This window comes from Anser anser (genome assembly GCF_964211835.1).
Source record: "Anser anser genome assembly, chromosome: 22".
NCBI classification, from domain to species: Eukaryota; Metazoa; Chordata; class Aves; order Anseriformes; family Anatidae; genus Anser; species Anser anser.
Genome location: NC_139743.1, coordinates 9,575,993 through 9,597,445, shown reverse-complemented (window position 1 = coordinate 9,597,445; position 21,453 = coordinate 9,575,993). Strand labels below are relative to the sequence as shown.

General features: G+C 43.4%; 1 protein-coding gene across 8 annotated transcripts in view; it reads right to left on the bottom strand.

Moving 5' to 3' along the window:
- Positions 1-21,453, bottom strand: part of CDON (cell adhesion associated, oncogene regulated) — a 56,648-nt gene that overhangs the window by 28,692 nt on the left and 6,503 nt on the right. For 7 of the 8 annotated variants that reach the window (XR_014574575.1, XM_083808152.1, XM_083808157.1 and 4 more), the window contains exons 2-8: positions 8,701-8,837; positions 6,102-6,374; positions 4,032-4,178; positions 3,602-3,745; positions 2,747-3,034; positions 1,642-1,911; positions 396-752 (exon numbers count right to left, since the gene is read on the bottom strand). Coding sequence is in view for 7 of the 8 variants with exons in the window: in XM_083808152.1 (XP_083664278.1) it covers positions 396-752; positions 1,642-1,911; positions 2,747-3,034; positions 3,602-3,745; positions 4,032-4,178; positions 6,102-6,374; positions 8,701-8,776 (1,555 nt within the window). In the remaining variant the exon portion in view is untranslated. Of the gene's footprint in view, positions 1-395; positions 753-1,641; positions 1,912-2,746; positions 3,035-3,601; positions 3,746-4,031; positions 4,179-6,101; positions 6,375-8,700; positions 8,838-16,654; positions 17,541-21,453 lie in introns of those variants that run through there. The other variant, XM_083808155.1, reaches the window with a different exon arrangement.

The following is a 21,453-nucleotide window of genomic DNA, read 5'->3' as shown; positions in this document are numbered from 1 at the left end:
TTATGAAGGGAACTTAAAATTGTACTAATATAACATTTCAATGTCAAAAAAAAGACTTTCTTTCCCTATCTCGCCTTTAATATAAGAATTCTCTTTTCCTAGCAGCACAGCACCCACCTTGGGAAGTTTCTTAATCACATATTAGAATGCTAAGCACCATGCAATACACCCAGCCATTTCCTCTCTGCCTATCAGTTGACAAAAGAGGGAAGGGAGAAAGAGGACCACGAAGGCAGCTTGGACCCCTCTACTGCGTTTCCCCAGGGTACCTCCACTACCTACCTTTCTTTTAATTCTTATTTAGATGCATTTCTCACCTAAATCCGTATGCTGACTACCTCTATGCTCCATGTTATGGCACTGGATTCCGTATCAGCTTTGCACTTCAGGCTTACCAACTGTGAGGAAGGCTTCCGACATGGCAGAGCCATGCTCGTTGATGGCTTCGCAGGTATACTCCCCCACATGGCCTGGAGTCACGTTCCGAATGCGCAAGGAGCTCGACCCTGCTTGAGATGCGGTGAAATAGGTGGTGGGCTCTGCAACGGTGCTGCCCGGCATTGCTTGAGAAGGTTCCTGCGGGTTTGGATGAAGCACCTGGGAGGGGTGGCTGGTAATGAGGCCTCTGCTGTCATACCAACGGATCACGGGAATGGGTAGACCAGTGGCGTTGCAGGACAGTGTAACGTCCCCACCTTCTGTCACACTGACGCTTGCTGGCGGAGAGACTATAACTGGCCTTGAGCCGCTGCCTAGGGAAAAAAGCCAAAAAGTAAGTGTGGTTAAGGAACATGTTTAATGTCAAACTGAGTCAATGCAATTAAAAAAAGAAGTCATGCACGCTTCTTGTTAATCATTTCAACTGTTATTTCTTGTCTAGATGGCATCTCTAGACTTCCTTTCCAGACTGAAGAGATCAGATGAAATTTATGCTTAGAGAAGACTTATAGAAAACCACACTGAAAACACATTACCTTTTCTATACATGAAAGGGTTGACTGTCAAGGAGGAACACAGACATGCCTGACTTAGTCCACTCCACAGGCAAACAGGTAACAATATCTGTTCAACCAGCACATCTCACATCAGTTTGAATTTAGTTACAAAATATGTCAAAAGCTACACAAAATGGCGAGAAAACAGGAACAGTAAAGATCTTGCCCATGTCTGTGTAATAGCAGAAATCAAGTTCTCCAATATCGCAAAGTATCTTAGACTGAAAAGTGACCAAAAGCACTGCAGGTACCTGCTAGTCTGATACAAGCGAGTGTGCATTAACTCCAGATCTGAAAATCATTTTGTAAACTGAGGGTATGAAAAAGGCATTACTCAGCAGCCAATACTGCTAAGAATACCAGTTCATCCAGCACAACAGTACCCTGATTCCATTTAAGAATAACTTGTATCAAGTTCAACCAACTGATTTAATTGCAGCTGGTAATCTACACTTTAATTATCAGGTAACCACAATACAGAAACACCTACCGCTTTTAAAATTCAACTGAGAGCACCTTATTTGTAAGATTTGCCACATATAAAGGTCAGAAGCAAATAGATACATAATCAAGTTGGGGGGAAAAAAATAAAGCTTCAAGTAGAAATGCTTAATTTGAGTTCTTGGAGGCCTGCAAGTGCTCCTACCTGGCTGTACATGAAGCCTCCCAGTGGACTGCACAAATCCAATCCCATTGTTTGCTACACACTGGTACAAGCCAGAATCCTCCGCAACGACACCATGGATCTGCAGGCCGTTTCCCAACAGCAGGTGCCGTGGAGAACGATCGAGGGGAGCTGCATTGTGCAGCCAGGTGAGGGTCGGAGCAGGGCTTCCACGGACATCACACCAGAAATGCACAGTTGCTCCAGCAGCCACAGTTTCATCTTGCAGTCCCTTGGAAATTGAGACTGGCTCTAAAAAGAAAAATAATTTTACACTGTATGCCGGTCTGAGCCTAAATCCTGGAAAATAATACTGTGAAATGTTAAACAAACTTATCCCATACAAAGGCTAAGTAAGCACCACATACTTCTAGTTCTACGCATAAGCTAAGCTGTTTTTCCCCGCACGCTTGCTTATTTTAATGGTCTTTTCCCTCTATTCCAGTGATGTTTGCATCAATATTGTTAATAAAACACTTGTATTTTCAAAAAAAATCTTTAGTAACATCCTCATTAGGAAAGGTGTATTTTGTGTCAACCTATTTTCCAAGTTCCTCTAACGTACACATTTCAAAAATCAAACAAAAACAGTCATGGAGACAAAAAACTCAAACACAGGAAAATCTACTACAAAGGAAAAGGGAGATTAGGAACAACTTGCAGACACACCAAGCTGGCCAAATAAATTTCTTTAGTTTTAGTTTTTGTCCTCATCCAAACATACCACCTCTACTTGCCAGCTTTTTGCTTATACACAACCTCAGAAGAAAAACATCTCTGCCACATTATTGACACAATATCCCGTATATACTTGGCACTCCACAGAAAAATAAATAGATCAGTTCTTGCCTCAGAGTTTGTTTTCCTTTATTGTTAAATTATTTCAGACTGCAAAGGATTTGAGAAGAGATAGTCATGAATTTTAATTTGGGAGAGATGATGAGATATGCTCATAATGAACATACCTTTATTTTACTATGCTGATGTTGAGAAAGAATACTAAGCTACTTGTAATCTGATATCAAAAATAGCAAGTATACAACCAAAATATTTGTTGCCTGGACATGAAAATTTCTTTATTTCTTACCGAGTATAGTAAGTGAATAGTTAATATATTTCACTACTCCAAATTCATTTCCCACTACACAGGAGTAATTTCCAGAGTCCGATGCCTCAAGCCTGTCTGATACAAGATGGGAGTGCAGCAGTTTCCACCTGCCTCTGCCCAGTGCATCCTGGCCATCTTTCACCCAGTGGATGGAGGCTGGAGGCAGGCCACTGACAACACATTCTAGCGTCAAAGAGCTGTGCTGGGGCACTGCCAGGGTCTGGGAGACCAGGGGATGAAGTATGTGGAAGCCTTCTGAGGAAGAGCCTGGAAAAAAAGGAGACAAAAACTTATCACTAACCTAGTTTTTAAATTTCCAATTCTGTGCTCCAGTCCTGAAGCTTTACCACGTCTTTTTAAACACAGGTATTTCCCCTTGTGACTAAGCACAACACTATAATTCTTCCAGAAATCTTGCTCAAAAATCAGTTTGGCAACTGCAGAATTATCCCTTGAAAAGGGAATACTGCTAAGTGCTCTGTCCTCTTGGGATTTGAGAAGCAGCCACATTGCTCCTCTGAGGCAAAGAGAAGTAAGAACTTAATGTGCAAATAATGCAGGACAAATTTTTTATAACATGGCATTTGAGACCAGTGGATATTTAGGCTGATACATCCATGCCAAAATCTTTTTCTTTGTGTGTTTTTTTCTTTTGACTCAGATTTAACCACAGAAAATGAGAAACAACATTCAGCAGATATTTACTAACCTCTTCATATACAGCAGAGGACAAACATTTGATTGTCGTAGTGGTAAGAATTTAAGACCTAGCCAAATGTATGATTTATTCAGTTTGAGATGTATTAATTCTGCAAAATCAAATCAAATACTTACGTGTGACTATAAGCTTATGTCCAGCAGGTTCTACTTTGAGATCATGAGTGACTGGGTTGTACGCAGCACATTTGTAGGATCCCTTGTCTTCTAAAGATACATTCAAAATCTGCAGGTTTCCAGATGGAAGAATTAGGTAGTTATCTAAACAAGTAGGGAAGGAAAAATGATTATATTTAACTTAGTTTCAAATAAAGAATTGCTTCTTTTAAATAACCTGTCATAAAAATCAATCTGTTCTAAATTTAGGATCACAAAGAGATCATACTGCTATGAAAAGGATATTAATTTACAAAGCTAGATTTAGATTAAGTGATTTGTGCATAAAGTTGTGCAAGTTTCTGGAAGGTTTTAAGTTACTTCAGATAAAATTCCAAGAAAGAGTTTGTTGGGTATTTATATTGCTGGTTAATGGCATAAAACTTCTCACCTGTTGATTGTTCCAGCCATTTTCCCCGCACTCGAAAGCGGACTTGTGCTTTAGGGTTACTTTCTGGCACCTTGCAGCCAATGAAAGCTGTACCGCCTTCCTCCGCTACAATGACAGGTTTCACTGAAGTATCAAAATTAGCTAGACCTAGAAGGGAATTGGTAAAAGGTTAAGAGCAGCAAAGGCTTGAGCAAGGTGAAGGGAAGTAATCACATTATTTACATTTAAAAAATATAGCTGGTATCAAGCTGATTATCTTTCCTGGCCCAGCATTTAGACGTTCATATCAACAGGCATGGTCCTTTCTGTAGTCTGTAATACCATAAGCCTTCTGGTGTAGACACGCTTTCTTACCCCACGAAGGACTAGCATTTCAACAGGAATAGTGAAGAGACAAAATAGTTCCTATGTTCCCTCAACTCCTCCGGCAAAAGAAAGCAGAAAAATCGGTAAGAGAAGACTGTGGTGTTAATCTTGGGCTCTGAAGGGCTCTGAAGGCAATACAGAAGACAATTTGAACTAACACGAGGAAGCCTTCTCATAAGAAACATTAAATTGTCTTTCTGTCTCTCTTAACACAACACGGAGTACAGCAGCATCTTCCACTCACTGCCGTGAGCAATGAGGCAAGCAGAAAGCCTCGACAATCAACAGCACCTTCAAATTTGCTACTAAAATCTCAAAAGGAGGATAAATGTATGAAGGCTGCTCTTCTACTCCCTTCATGTTCAAAGCGTCTTCTAGGTTGAGAAGTTTTTCTATGCTAGCTACCCTTACAGCTCTCTTGAGAGGGTCTTACTATGGGTCAGTACTCTACCAAAACACTTACAAGAAATTTTCCTCCCAGGGGAATTTTGGACATGCTCCATAGATGAGATACCCTTACAGAAAAATCACTCAAATCCTGCTTGACAAAGGCCCAATTCAGGCAGCACTGCAATCTTAAGCAGACAAATCATCCTCATGGAGGAATACTACATTCCCACTCTCAGCACTACATCGTCCTTTCCACATGGAAAGCATTGCACTTCCTCTAAACACTTTTAAATCAAGTAATTTACAGATCAAGCACCAAAGACTGATTAGAAGAATCAATGCTACAGAGATGGGAAATTCCACCTAGAATGGCAGAAGACAGTTCCCCCCCTCCGAAGAACATCTAGGTGGTTTTCACCAATGAAATGCTGTAGATGGAAGGTGCACAAATTCCTTTCATTTCCCAGGCAACAATTCTGACTCATTTCTCCTCTCCTTTCTTACTGACTCTCAAGCATGCTTCTGCAATGGCATGGCAGCTAACTTGCTGCTTTTTGATCGTTTTTGAAGATCCTTTTTGAAGAAAAGTTTTCAGGAACCTTGCATTTTAGGTCATTCGTTGAACTGAATGTTATTTCATTGAATAATATTTGCATTTGCTGGAAAGCTCTCTTAAGGTCTCTAGCCCAGAGTTCAGCTAAAAAGGAGCTATCGCCAATGCTAAATCAATCAGCTGTGGCTTTTCTAGCAGAGTCTTTAAAAGTCTCCAAGGATGAATATCCACAAGCTCACCAGGGGAGCTGTTCCACACGTGCATCACCTGACAAATATGTAAAGGGTGAGTGTCAGGAGGACGGAGCCAGGCTCTTCTCAATGACACCTAACGATAAGACAAAGGGCAATGGATGTGTGCGGGAACATAAGAGGTTCCACTTAAATATGAGAAGAAACTTTTTTCACAGTGAGGGTGACAGAGCACTGGAACAGGCTGCCCAGGGGGGTTGTATAGTCTCCTTATCTGGAGACTTTCAAAACCCGCCTGGACGTGTTCCTGTGTGACATGATTTAGGTGTTCCTGCTCCGGCAGGGGGATTGGACTAGATGATCTTTCAAGGACCCTTCCAATCCCTAACGTTCTGTGATTCTGTGTGACAGGTCTCATGTGACATAGAAGAATATCGGTGAAAAACATAACTGATCATATACTAAGTGCTGGCGGGGCGGGGATTTGAAACTAGGCTTTTTCTACAAGTCAACTAGATGAGATCTATGCAATTTGCACAGAGTGAGGAACGCAAACAAAAATTAACTTACTGCCTATTGATATCGCTGCAGCCCTACTCACAACAGCGCCCACGCTGCTGTTGGCAATGCACTGATAGTGACCAGACGTTGACAGGCTTAGAGAGACGATTGTCAAAGATCCTGACTGGATTTCCACTTCTCCCACCCTGCTGTCCAAAGGCTCTCCATTAAACAGCCAAGAAATGCAAGCTGTGGAGGGCTCAGCAGAGCAGTGTAGTTGTATGGGCGCACCAGACTTCTGGACAGTAGACAGGGGCTCAGAAGTAAAATGGGGAATTAAACCTAAAATGAAAGAAACACAACAATATTAAGTTAGTGAACAGCATTTATTAATGTGTTTTGCGTGAGCACATGCAATGAGATTAAGGATATATTGACTCATATTGGAGACTAACCATAGCCTGTAATATAGCAATCCTCTTTTGTAAGGTTTGTGCCACTGGTCACAAACCAGACTTCTTTCGTTAGTGCTGGAAGGGACCGGTTGCTTCAGAAGAAAGTTTCTCAAGAGGCATAAATATTCCTAAAAAGACTACTCATATCACACACTGACAAATGCAGAGTCTCTAAACACCAAATTGTTAGTGATACTCAAATAGGCATCACCTTTTCTTTTGCAAGAGGAACTCATTACAAATTCCCACTCTCAAATGCCAGGGAAAACTTCTGGACAAGATTCAAACCCCATGAAGACAGTAACAATGATTAAATGAAGGTAGGTTCTGCTTAAAGGAAGGGCAAGATACATCCCCAACTACAGACAATGTGAGTGTGTACATCACACCCAAAAAGTAAATCTAACCCTTGCATCCAGATATGACCGATATCACTTGATAAAAGCACGATGAGACCATGTTTGCGAGAGCCAGAAAAAAGGGGAAAGCAGTAACTGCAATCACACTGGTTTTAATCAGAGTGAAACAGCACCCGTCACCTGAACAGACAGAGTCTAGTAACACACAGCTGTAGCTGATCTGTCCCATATGAAGCGGGCCCGGACGTGACTTGTAAAATTTTAGAAATGGTAGCAGCCTGCCAGGTATTTATGCAGAACTGCCTCTGAGTCTGCAGAACTAATTAAAAATAGCAGGATAAAAAAGCTGGATGAACAGCAAAGGCTCTTGATAATTCCAAATACATGGACTTCATCAGGATGAGAATGATGAATTGGGCGCCCATTATCTTTACTGAGTCAAGACGAACAGAAACAGGAAAAGCTGCTAATAAATAAAAGGTTCAGTTCTACAAAACTTGGTTATGAGAATCCATTTATTTGCCAGAAGAAAATTCTTGCTTGTTGGAGGAAATTTTTTCCAATCCCGGCCAATGAAACATTGGGAATTATTTCCATTTGTTTTCTGTGGAATTTTCTGCTAAAGATCGTGTACAAACAGATCAAGAGAAAGACAATTAACACCAATAACTCCTATTTGGTTAGAAACATGGGAGAAAAAGTGTTTGCAAAGAGACAGAACAGCAAGGGAAAACAATTTTAAGTTGTGAGTAAGCTAAAAAAGTCCAGATAGTACAGGTCAAGACAAGATTAAATGACATCCAAATAAGAGACAGTTTTCTTGTAGGTGGGGCTCTCAGTTCATGCTTTTCTTCCAAAGTCAGTCTGTCCAAGCTCTGTCTATACAGATGAATTTCAGATGAGAAACTGTGCATTTTTAACAGAACCATAAACTAAACTATCTGCATAAACAAAATAAAACTGGAAATTAAAGTGTGGCTTCACTTAAAAAAATATGAAATCCATAAAAATGGTATCCAAGCATTTCACAGGACTCCAGATGTACATTTTTAGCTTTTAATTAGAAAACTGTTTTTCCTATTAGTTCAGTTTGAATTTCCAGGGATAAGAGAAAAGCATTGGCCTTTTTAGTTCACGAGCCACCAATAGCTCTGAAATTGCACTGTTACTTTCATCTTCCCTCATCTTTGTCCCTGCCCTTGCTTGTAACACCAATACTTTACATTCAATGTAAAAGTCAAAATTGGTAGCAGTGACCCTGCAGCTGGAATTTATCTCCTATGACTGCTTGAAAAATAAAATTTATCCCATTTGCTTATAACGATTGGCTATGAAGTGCTAAAAGTAGTAAAAGCTTCTTTTTTGTGTGGTTACATTAAGACAAGCTGACTACGCAGAGCAGATGTGTCAATTAAAACCATCCCTCTTCTTTTTTTAACGCAAGAGCTGTTCCAGCTACAGCCACGCATCAATGTTCGTGTTTCAAAGATCTCATTCCCCCTTTCCCTTGCAAATTTCAATCCCCTCCCAATCCCATGGGAACACAAGACGCACGGTACGCAGCAAAATCAGAGTCCAGCTAGTCCATGGAGATCCCAAAGAACAAACCTACATAACTGAGAGCCTTCTAAATTCCAGCATTTGTTTTGAGCCAAGTTTTCAAAAACAAGTCATATATCCAGCGTAAGACATTTGAGCTTCAGAGTGTAAGCGCTCCATGCATCCTTAAAATCAGGCTATCATTAACACGCATTAAAATTGGCATTAAAGTTGAAATGCACTCTAAATCACTGCTCGTTCAGAAGTACATGCTCAGCCTGCAAACACATTTTGGTTAGGGCAAGAAGGCCTTACCTGAACTCGTGGCAGAGATGAGAACTGTGACGGCAACAAAGAGTGGTGCCTGTAAATGTCCGGGATCTGGATGCATAGCGCCTGATTGCAGAAGTTGAAAGCACAAAGCTCCAGATTAAGATGAGGCACTGAAACAGCTACAAAACAAACAAACAGATGTCTACTGTAAATTTCAGGAGTTATTCTTTTAACTCTCTTACAACAAAGTGTTTGGGGTTTAAAAAAAAAAGCACGACCAGGAAACAGCCAATATTCTTCACAATATAGAAACCATCTGTAAAAATGAGTTAGAAGTTGAACTTAACTACGTTTCCAAGTACTATTCTTAATATAAGATTTTTCCACAGCTGGGATGTGAGGCATACGCGCTGAACCGTACAGCCTCGATAAATTAGACTACTTTCCAACCAGAGGAACTGAAGTCCAAAGTAAACAGCTTATCTATTTGAGATAATATTGTTTGCAAACAATAATCATTTGGTCATCTATCACTAGGCTACACTTGTTTTACAAGTCTTTGTGAATCTATATTCTGCGATGCAGCTACTGCTTGTGGTTGCGCTAAACCTGCTTAGTGAGATCTGTCATCTGCTTTCCTCGTCACGTCGGTCAAGAACCACGCTGCTTACGTACACTGTCGCTCAGCTGATTTACAGGCAAACTGTGGCAAATCCTACTGAAAAAACATTACCGGTGTCGATCTTGTTCTCATTTATATTCCAGAACTGAAACTGCTTTCTCATATATACTGCTGGGGTGCTCATTATGCACGCTTTATCTACACAGCTGCTTCTACAAGAGGACAGTCCTTTCCCCAGCTGTATCACGCCTGGCAGTCGCACTGCAGAAGACCTCCCTTTGAGCACCTTAACATAGGGACCAAGTTGTGAAACCAGCAGCCCCCCTTGCACAAGGTAAGTCTCAAGCACCGTTTCTGACACTCAAGAGTCCCCATCTCTTCTCCAAAAAAAAGTTAAAAAAAAAAAAACAAACACAAAACCCTGCAGCTATCACTCACTTAAGTTTTTTATTTGCCTTTTGTATTATAATGATTAATAAGATTTTAGTTCATTTAGCATAGTTACTTCATTTATCAGTCTGCCCGAAACAGGTCATACAATTTTGCTGCTGATAACATTCAACATATATTTTAAACATCTCATATATCAGATATGTATATAAACACATATCTAACACAAATACAATAACCATGAGTTTTACTGGCAGCGCACAGAAACAAGTGCAACAATGCATATGTTTGATAGGAGTAAGTCCTAAGCAGCACTCTCAGTTTATTGAGTGCTTGCGGAGCCATTTGGTTCCAAGAAGCTGGATCCAGATATCAACAGCAAAATTATTCCCACAGTTTATTTAAAATTACAGTATTTTATCATCAGAATGTCACTGTAAAAAGTATATGCAAAATAAGCATCAGGAAAAGACTCCAATAACAATAAAAGTATCACTTCAGATTTTATAGAACTATTTGCTTACAACTACTTCTCCCTGCAAATTGCACTTCAAGTTTATAATGACAGTTTTAGAAGGCTGAGAGAAAATCTGACGAGTTCTGCTCCTGTTTCTGGGCAGTTTTATCTGATCCAGCAAATTTATTTCAGCTGTTCAGAAGATCCAGTAATCCTGCAGACCACGCTGCAACAGTTTGCTGGTTCCTGAAGGAGTCGGGACTGTTTTGGTAAGACACAGATGGCAAGGAAGACTGGCTGTGCAGAAAGCATTTTGGTTTATTTGAGTTCTCACTCGGTTCAAGGGCAGCAGAGCCGCTCCACCAGCGAGCACAGAGGACAAAGTAAACATGCAGAGAACTTGTTAACATCAAACACTTTTCTGAAGAGGGTGGGGGGCAATGTTGCTTTTTGCCAAATCTTCCCTTGACTATTTATTTATGAAAAGCAATGAAACGTATATTCTAGGTCAACTTTAACCCCAGCACATGGAGCTACTGGGTTATTTTGCAGCTGTCTTTTTAAACAAGGCCAGCTCATTATCTTTAACTAAACTTTATCTTTGGAGATCTACTTTATCCAGGCTCTGATTTCCCTTTGTTTATCTTTCTCTTTACATGTTCCTAGCTGCCAGTATCAACAGCTACTCCTCTTTTGACCTACCAGTTTGGCTTTCATAGGCTTGTGGAGTGGTAAGACCAACTGTAAAACAGTGAGTATGCAAAGAAAGCCACGAATACCAATGCTCTTTGACTGGAGAAAAAAGAAAAATATTAACTTTAACTGGTGTAGCATTGTTCAGCGACAATGCCCAGGCATTAGAATAAAGTTTTTCTGCCATCTGCTTTTGAGAGGACTGCAAAGACCTCCTATCCACTGGTAAATATGCAAACACTCAGAGAAGGTGGGATCCCGCAAAACCAAAAATATTTTTTTCTTCTGCAGGTGCTTTACCTCATGTCACTATAGAAGGCCCTCTCTATGTAGAAAAGAGGAAAGACCACAGCTCACAGTTTTGGGGGTCTTTAGACACTCAGTGAAGAAGACTTGCCTCTAATATTCTATTAATATGTATCCAAGTGTTAAAAGGCCTAAGCAATGGAAGAACAGGACTCTTCCTCTTTGCCATCATTTCAATAATCCTGAACTTTCATTTTGCCTATGACATTTGACAGCAAACATGGGTCATTGGGGATCTACCTGGAACAGAAAAAGGAGCACTTTGGCTGGATGTGACTCCACTTTAGTATCTCAGTATCCGGGTTGAGTTCACCCAGGAACATCAGTGTGATCCTCCGTTTGCTGTTCCTCACTTGAGATAATCAATTTCCATCACTGGTAAATCAAATAGTTATTTTGAAGGAAGAGGTGTCACTGAGAAGATGGGGCTATTTAAGACCCTTGTAAAATAAAATAGTACTAACAGGAATTATTCATAAAAATAACAGAATTGAATTGAGGTGGCCACCATTTTCATGGATCAAAAAAAGCCCTTTCCACTTCCAATGGCAGTTTCTCTAGACCATCAGGGACACGCACCAGAAAGCCACAGCATGGCAAAAGCACATACTTTTCCTACCTCCACTCAGACACCTTCATCTAAAGTCACTTTCCAATTATTTTCCTCCAGTACTTGACCTCCTTATCAACTATGATGTAACTGCTGCTCTTGCATATCTCAGCTCAACGGAAACAAGGAAGACAAAGGGCTCATGTCACGAGATGGCAGAGTCCCGACCACTCCGATGGATATTTTTCTCTGGAGCACACTGCATGCACAGGGTTGTAAACGTGCACCCAATACCTTCTGGGACTTAAATCATTACAATGGAATACTTCTGAGGACAAGATAATTCTAGTTGTGTGCCTCATTTGTCACAGACACTTCATAAAAGGGAATCCTCATCCAACAGCCCTGGGGACAGGCATGTGCCCATCCATCAGCTGGCAGCTTCGTGCCCAAGACCTTCGGGATGCCACCTACTGGCAAGCAAAGAAGTCATCAGAGCTAATGTGAAACAGCACAACGGCATGGAAGGTGACATTTTAATGAGCAGGTTCAGGGTCCCCACAAGGTCCCCACTGCTGGGCTGGCAGACGGGCCTCAGCACAGGCCTCCTCACAGCTCCACGGCTGCCTCCATTGGGCAACTTGCAGGCAATCACCAGGATTTCAAGGCCTGAAGAGATAATTAGGAGGGATAGGAGCAACCCTGGGCCAAGATGAGGAGATCCAGGCCTCAGAGCAGCCAGGCAGGCTCCTCGCTGTTGCCTCAGATCCACGTGGCAGGACAGCACATCCCTGGCAGTAGCCCTCTTCCTCTCTTTGCACTTCTCAACATCCCTCCAGACACCAGTGGTCTTTGATGTAAAGCTGATGTCTTCAGTGCAGCTGTCTTAACCTACCACCTTCCAAACTAACTCATTCCTCCCCATGTTTGCCCCAAAACCAAGTGTGACACTCCAAAAAAGGGCAAGTGCTACTGTTTACCACACATTCGTGTGGCACCTGGGCTGAGAGGATCCTGTCTCCTTCAGGACACAGGGGAGAACCTGCCCTCCTGCTCCTTTCTCCACCCATAAACTCACCTCCACCCTTTCTGCCAAGGGCAGAGTCACTACTAAAATGAACATTATTCCATACCCGTTTTTTACAGCTCCCTGAATCACCTTCCTGCCGTGCCCAAGAGCAAGCAGCCGCCAGCGCCATTTAGCTGCAGCCCCCTGTCAATCCAGCCGCTGCAGTATTCCCACCCCAGTACTCCCCCCAGACTCCTCTGACCTTGAGCCACGTTCCAGCATGCCAGGCCAAACTGAAGCTAAAAGAAGAAAGGGGTTTTTTTTGCCAGCCAAACACACCCTACACATTTGGTGCAGGGCCCTGTGAACACCAGAGCCAGCGCAAAGCAGGAGAGGAGGAAGGAAACTGCATGCTCAGGAACAGAGGGAGTTATTCAGGTTACCCACTCCACCTCCAGAAGCTGACAGCCTTCTCCAAGAAGACCTAGGAAAAAGTGATGTTTGCTTGACAGAGCGGCTGCTTCAGGGGCAGCACTGCCTGCAAGCTGCCGGCATGACAGCAGCCTTGACTTGCAGCAAAACAGCTTTAGATTCCAAAGACTACATATTTCTGTTAAGCTGCAACACAAAATCAGTTAATCCAACCTCACTCTGTAGTACTGTATGCAATCTAAACAAATAGCAAGTGCTGAGAATACTTTTATTTTTTCCTGGTTTATTTATTAAATTGTAGAATTACCAAGAAAAGAGTAATTTTAACTCACTTTCCCAGATTTCCGCTGTACTGACAAAACAATTGCAGGTTTTCAAAGAATCTAAATTTGGGGCAAAAAAAAACCTCAGAATTAACTAAAATACTATGCCTTTAGTACAAGCAAGCTGAGTTAAATCATTAAATCTCACACCAAGACACCTTAAAAAAAATGGTATTGAAGCCTGTGGCATTCCAAGAGAAAGCAATCAGACATTCCTGCAGCCCGGGCTCCTCAGTGATCTCTAAAGCCTTTGATCACTGACTGTCTTCATGCTGTCCTCCTGGGGTCTGGCAAAATGAGTGTAACAGCTGGCACATATACTTCATTAGCTTTTTGTGCTCAGAGGAATGGTTGGGAGCCCAGTAGCAACTGACAATCCGCCCATCAGCTTTGCAGACTAACCTCTGAGGTTTATTGCTGGGTCTTTTGGTGGCTGGGAAATCCTTGAAGCAGCCACGAGCAAGCGACGCCAAGGCGCCCGCAGTTATTTCGCACGTTTGTGGCCTGCACCTCTCCTGGAGCCGCCGCGCACCAAGGATGCGGCAGATGGATTTTTATGCCGGCATGCTCGGGTCTGAGGTCGCTCGAAGGCAACCCAGGCTGCTGCTGAAGCACCATTTTTATGAATGCTTAATGATCACTCCATCATTAGCATCAGCCTTTAAAAAGCAAATGCAGCACCTACAGTGTTCATTACCCTCCCCCTCCCCCCTTTTCAGGGTCTCAATCGAGTCAGTCAAGCATGCAAACTGATCCTGTCGCCAGCAAAAGCATTTCCTTTCACTGTGGTCAGCCAAAAGCAGGGGAAGAAAATGGAAGTGACTTGGAGTTATGGCACCAAAAAGGCCAGACAAGCAAGGAAATAATCAACTCCACATGAGCCACTTCTAGCCCATCACAATGCAAAGGGCCCACGACTAACCCCAGGAAAGGTCACCGGGACTATGGGGGTCAGAAGCTGAAAAAGGCAATAGTGAGCAGCTGCCAGCTGCAATAAGAATCAATGTGTTCCTAATTACACTCAGAAGAGAGGACCCGAGCACCGAGAAAAGTTGTGCTGTAGTCACAGCTTGTGTAAAAAAAAAATTAAAAAAATTCAAGTGCTCCCGTTTTACACTCTCCACCTCAAGCACTGAAACTGCAGATTCTGTGTTACTAAATTACAGGAAGCCGAGCAATGTAGATAAGGAATCAGGCATTTACATAAGTGTTGGGGTCTTTTTTTTCCTTCCTTTTTTAAAATACCATAACTAGGCATTTGTACTAGAATTATGGCATCATGAAAGACAGCATTTCAAGAGTGTAAGTAATAAAATTACGTACTTCAAAGGGATTTTTGGGTGCTTTTATATAACTTTACAAAACAAACTGAACTCTGCCCAGCAGTCCTGAAAACCCAATATTTTCTCTATCCTAAAACACACTTGAAAAATCTGAAAAGGAAAACCCCACAAAAACAGTTTGCTGACAGTGACCCTATAAAGCAAGTGTGAAAGATACAGAGATCAGAGAACACAATGAAACATACTCAAAGGCATCTACAGAAACAAACCAAATGGAAATGTATTTAAAATTACAAGAAACAGCACCCTTTGAAGTTGTGTTCATATTTATTTATTATGCTTTAAACTGGTAGTAACCTTTCTAGACTGTTATCGTAACAACTTAAAGAAGCTGCAGAACAAAATCGCACAACCTTTTCACTCCTTACCTTGAATTCCATTAACATCTCCAAACTTCTGCCCATCCCCATGCTTGGTGTCCAAATGAATCAGTGCTAAGCCCATGCTCAAATGTTTTCTGTAAGCATTCATGCTTAATGAGTCAATTAGTATTTTCACTCTTGATAAGTAACATGCATTTTTATATTTAGTCTTGCACGAGTGTGCACAAAAGCTCTCTAGCTTGCACGTGATGGCAGCTTCGTATTTGCTCCACGATTCAACCCGCGGTGCGAGACAGTGGCCTTCAGCTAGTGACAAAACCTGACAGCATTTTTAGGGCTGAAGTGTATTATCAGCTGTGCAACAATTTCAAATGGCACATTTTTGTTGCCATTAAGACAATGTTTGCTCAGGATAAAGGGCAGCAGATGGCAGGAGAAACTTGACTGGCACTGAGCAAAGGAGATGAATTCTGAACATGCAGCATGTGAATTCACTCAAACTCTTCTAAAGGTAAGGTTTGGTGTCATAGGACAAAGGAGACACGAAGACATTAAGTAACTGAGAAAAACAAGAAGTATCAGTCTAAAAACATGAGCAAAAAGTTGGACTGCCTCAAAAACAGAGAAGCAGATCTTCTGCTGAGTTGTTCACTGGATTTTTCTATTTTGCTTTCAGGCCTGGAAAGTCTCATGGTTGGTATCAGCTGTTGGACTCTGATCAAAGTTTAGCTTTCCATTAATCCTTTGAGTTATATGTGAGGCTGATAGTGAATTTTTTTGAGAAGACAGTTAAGATTACTCAGATACTTAATTTGCACTCCAATATTTCAAAAACACCTTGACTTTAAAACCTCAGTCTTGGCGTACATATGGTCTTGATAGAAGAACGCATGCTTTGGCGTTGACTGAAGAAATGGATTTGTGAGCAGAGTGAAGAAAATTTAACAGTTTGTGTACTGTGCTTCTGCAGCACGCTGCTCTCTTCCCCGTAAGAGAACACAGCTAAAAAAAATTCCAACTCCGTATCCGCCACAGGCACATCCTGATCACAGACACTCGGAATTTGCATCCAGTGATAGCAGCACTGGTCACAGCAAGAGAGGCATCAGGAAAATGCACCCAAGTCACACTTTCTTGCCCACAAACTGGCATAACAATTAGGTTAATTTTATTATTAAACTTCAAAAAAAGCTGACACAGTCCCCCTGCTGCCACACTAATGAAGTGGGTATGGTTTCTGACTCTTCTAGCCTCCGGGGAAGAAAAAGAACAGAGCATTAGCCTAATATACAGTTCTGCTGTGCTGCAATTATGTTTAAATGCCTAAATAAGGGCTTTTAGACCCCAAGGGATCGAAAGGTATCATTAGCCTAACAGTTCTATCAAAGTAACCGTAGACCAAATAAATACAAAATTCTTGCCCTTTGCTCTTTAAGACCCCTGAGATCTCACCCTATTCTCATTTTTCTTCTTCCCCGTATCTTCAGCTCAACACCTGTACTGGTTCTCTCGCAGCACCTTATGACCTCCAAGGACAATTCTGCTCACCTCCAGTCACATACAAGGTATTCCTGAGTGCTCCCCTCATCAATCCTTTCCACCCTTCTTCCTGCAGGGCTGACCTGATCCTTGGAGCACAGCATTGTTTTTTACATTATTCAACCAAATAATTTTACCAAGAACAAGATTTCACAACCAGTTTAAGCCAATCAGAATTCAGCTACTGCTGAGGAGGGCAGCAACACCTTCCTTCAGGACCCGGCTTGCGTCCTCCTATCTGCACCCACGACTGCATGGCCAGTGAGTCAGACCTGCTGGCAGATCCAGCTGGAACCTCAGCCAAAGAAAAACGAGGTTTAGTTTTCACCTGGATCAGGGAGTGGTTTCAGCTCACCACGCAGTCTCAGAGCACAAGCACAAAGGAAGGGGTAGGAACCAACGTCCACAAAAGGGAACTTTGCACCCAAACAGCAAAAAGATTCACGTCAACCTACCAGGCACCTTTCCCAGTATCTTTAATAGACCCTGAACTGCAAGAATGTAGACCAAAATTAAGGGAAAACATGCAAAATCCAACTCCATGCGAGACATACCCATTTTCAGTGAGCTAGGGGACTTGCAATCCTAATTACCAGAGTTACACATGCACATGAAGGACAACCACCCTTGTTTGTAAACTCTGATTCCTATAACCAGAATTGAGCACAATTTCAAAAAGGACTAGAACCACAGGCTTGCTCTGCTCATCAACAAAAACCTCTCAGATTCGCAGACAAAGGAGCTTGTGTCCACGCGTGCTGTCTGAAGGTCCAGCTCCTGCACTGCACTGATGCCTGCTCAGTTCTGAGATGTGAGAAGGTTCCCTGAAAAGAAGAGCAGCCGTGGCTGAGCTGTACTAGAGGACAGCAAGCTCACTGCTGAGGTGACTCCGGATGAACACAGATACCTCAACAGCCTCCAGCAAGCAGCATCTCTAAAAAATGCAGGCAAATGGCTCTTGTAGATGCCTTGCCCCCCAGTCCAACTCCATCTGTTGTAACTTGCAGGGATCCATGCTCTCCGAGTTCCCTTAAAGGGAAGCACAACTATTAAATCCACACCTGCAGCCAGAATTTATAGCAGCCCCATCTACTGCTGTCTTACATCATAGGCAATTAGGAGCCTGTGAACTCATGGCTGCAGGATATGGGAGGTGCGCTGGAAACAAGAGAGCAAAGCCTGTGCATTACAGCACAGTTGTTAGTCACCCTTTAGAATTCACTGCTTGTGGAGAGCTGAAATTATACATTAAAAACAGAGCAACCAACTGTTTTTGACTCTTTCCTAAAAAGAAGTGCTACACTCCGCTTGAAATGGTTGTTCTCCCTTTTTACAGCAGTCCGTACTAGTCCATAGTTGCTGTAGTACACCACGCCAACATGCACTGCTGCAGAACCAGGTCTCCAGGGTAGGCACACAGAACAATGCTTATTAAAGAGCAAACCGGCTAACCAGTGACAGCTGAGGGAGAAAGCAGGAAAGAGTCAGTCTTTCTTCCCCTGATTAAAAAAGCCTTCTAACAATTCATCTTTCGGCCTTACTGTAAGCTAACTGGGTAAGTCGTTTTTTTTTTTTTTACTGCCCTCCTCCCCTCCCTTCCCCCACGCTCACAGATCAAACCTGGTTTCAAAATTGAAGTCCAAACTCTTGGCCAAAAACTTGCTTCTGCCCTTCTTAATCTAGAGGGCAGGTACCCTGACAATGGACAAAGCAGCCCCACCAGCTTGGGGCCTGGATAGAAACTGTCTCAATGCAATGCCCGGCAAAAAAATAGAATTGAAAAATCACTTTGGTTGGGTCACCTTTTTGTTGCAAAAAACGGGAGGCTGGCACCATCCTCCAGCACTGTCCTCCAGCAGTGGCTGGTGGTGAAACACTGTGGCCTGAGGGTTCAGCTCCCATCGTCCTACTGCCCCGCGCGGGGCAGCACCAGCACCGACACCGCCGGCCGGGGCCACATCCCCACTGCCCACCTGGAGAAACACCCGAGTGTTGCTGCAAGCCTGCCAGGGGCTGAGTCAGAGCCCCACGTCTCCTCCCGCCGCCTGTGAATCATGGCAATGGCAGCTATTACCAGCATAACCAGTTCAAACACGAGCGAGTTAACTGATAGGAAAGTAGCTGGGTTTCATTGCAGGTATCAGGGAGAACTTTCTATCGGGTTAACCTGACCGAGCTGTGTTTTCACTCGCACAGACACATCCTACGCTCTGACTTTGCTGAGCAGGGTTTCACTTCAGACATTCAAGGGCAGGCCCAAGCTTCTGGAAGACGTGCCCAAAGGAAGAGGGACACAATTACCAAGGCATCAAGACACAGAAAAGGGTCAAGGCTTCACAGCACGTCAGCTCACCCAAAAATGTAATGCTGAGCTCAGCAACACAGGGCCCCTGCGAAGATAACTGCTGCCAGGACCTATTCCATCCCACGTTAGCATCCATCAGATAGCAAGAAAAACAAGATTAAGAAGCACCACGGCATTAGTCTTCATTTAAACTTGGCAATGGAAGCAAATGCTCTTTTTTGCTGGCTCCTCTTTGTGTTTTTAAAGCAATCTCAGACACAGCCAGAGAAAGGTGCCTGGACTTTTTAATATTCGGGGATTAGAACGGACACCACTTGTACACTTGCCAGACCCCAGATAAGTAGTGAATGCTTAGGTTAAGCAGGCTAGCATCTGCCTCATGCAATATATACATTTCCAGAGTGAAAATAAACAGCTTCACACCTTTGGCTCAGAGAAGGACTTCAACTTCTTTTACGTCCTCAACCTGCAACCTATCCACTCGAGGAAAAAGGGTTGAAAGGCTGAAGGTTACTCACAGTTCTCTTTTTCTAACCTACAAGAGCAAAGCTGAGAAGTTTTGGTCTCCCATTGCACCGGTCAGGCTAATTAGGGTCTTTGCCACAGCACTTCGTTTTGTGTTACTGTAATCAGTAAGAGCTGTTTCAGGCAAACTCAAAACATACCGGTTGTCCAAGCGTAGCAGCTTCCATAAGCAAAAAGCATAAGCAATGACAAATGCACTAATTAGAAAAAATGCTAACTTAAGAATAAGACCATTTTTTCAAGTGCTCAGTTCAAAAGTACATAATCCAGAAAACTACACTCCATTTTATTGCTACCACCAAATTCGAGATCTGTTTCTGTGATGACTTCCAGTGCTGCAGAGACTCAAGCGACACAACTGCAGACCCACCTACTTCAGTACCCACCATCTATTACCTGGTCCTAGACTCTTCTCTGGTTGATCCTGACTTGCACAGTGATCTGAAAGTGCAGTCTGCACCCAAAAAAATGCCTCAGTCTGAATATCTGAAATTAAAATTACATCATTAGGCCTGAAATTTCAACATATTTAGAAAGTTTTGATAACATTTCTGATTACATCCGTTGCCAGCTTCCTTCTACACCCTTACAAAGACTTAAAGTATACATTCCTATTTTGTTCTGCAACAAAGATTAGTGGCAAGAACAGAAAACATCTTCTGTTCCAAAAAACCCTCAGGGTTTTCCTCCTTAGCTTGCATTTTATTAGAGGAGACTCAAATCTCCAAGCTGCAATACACTGTCACAGGAAAACATTTAGGCAAGGAGCATCTGAGCGCTACACCGAAACACACATTTTGAAAAGGCTGTTGAGAAATAAAGATTTCCTGAAGCTATTGCAAACAAAACAGATCCTCAGAAGTAACAGCCTTCAGCAAACTTTATGAAAATCTGGGCCTACACTTCAGTATATGCACACGTACCTGCAATTTGGAAACTTTTTTGGAGAGGGAAGTGGAGGGACAAGAAAAAAAAACATGCTATTGTTCAGTTTGACTCTGCAATATATTTAATCTACATGGAGTTGGAACATTATGCAGCAAACCTCTTCAGCTACCAGGAATCACGTACTGCCGACACAACCAGAACCCATTCCCCAGACGGGTAAATGCTGTTTTAAAGATCTTATCTTTACCCACACAGCAAATATAGCCTGGGGAAAAATTACAGCTGGAAGCTGTCACTAGCACTTCCAATGCCACCGCATCCCCAGAGGAGGAACACCAGCTTTCACAAAACCAAGGCAATCCAACGTTGATGGCTTTCACTGACTTGACCTTGCGCGACAAGAGCATTTGCCAGCATGCAGAATGTGGTGCTGAGCAGAGGGCACCCAGTCAACCGTAGCCATCAAACACCACAGGCCCTTTGAGTCCTGAGCCCACGTCCACCCAAGGAGGTCCTGGGGAATGGCCCTGGAGCAGCTAAATGGTGCCCATGCCACTGGGCCCCTTGAGATCCACCACATCAAAGCGGCTCCAAAGCAGCCCAGGGGCTGAAAGCAGGCAGTGGCTCCTCGCGCTGGCTTGAGCGGCGGCAGGTCTGTGGGGGAAGCGTCAGAAGGGCAGGCAAACCTGGCACCTAAAACTCTTCCCCAGCACCAGGCGCGCTGCCTTGCGCTGTGACCCCACGAGTCGCTTCACGGGCAGCGAAGCATGAGCCCCTGCCCACCCACTTCCATGAGATCTGGTCGTGGGCCGAGGCAGCCCTTTCCCTGCGCTGCAGTGGGGCGCAGACGGACACGGCAGGCTCCTCGCACTGAGGACCGCTGCCTTCAGGGCCCAACGGGCTGCTCTGGCAGGCCCAGCACCAGCCCCCGCACCTCTAGTGGGGTAACGAGGAGAGGCGGGGGGCAAAGCGGGCCGCGCGCACCTCCCAAAGCCGAGCGCATCCCCTCCTCGCCCACCTGGAGCGGAGACACCTGACACGGCCCCATCCTCATCCCCCGCGGCAGGGGGCCGGGGCGCGGGCAGGCCGC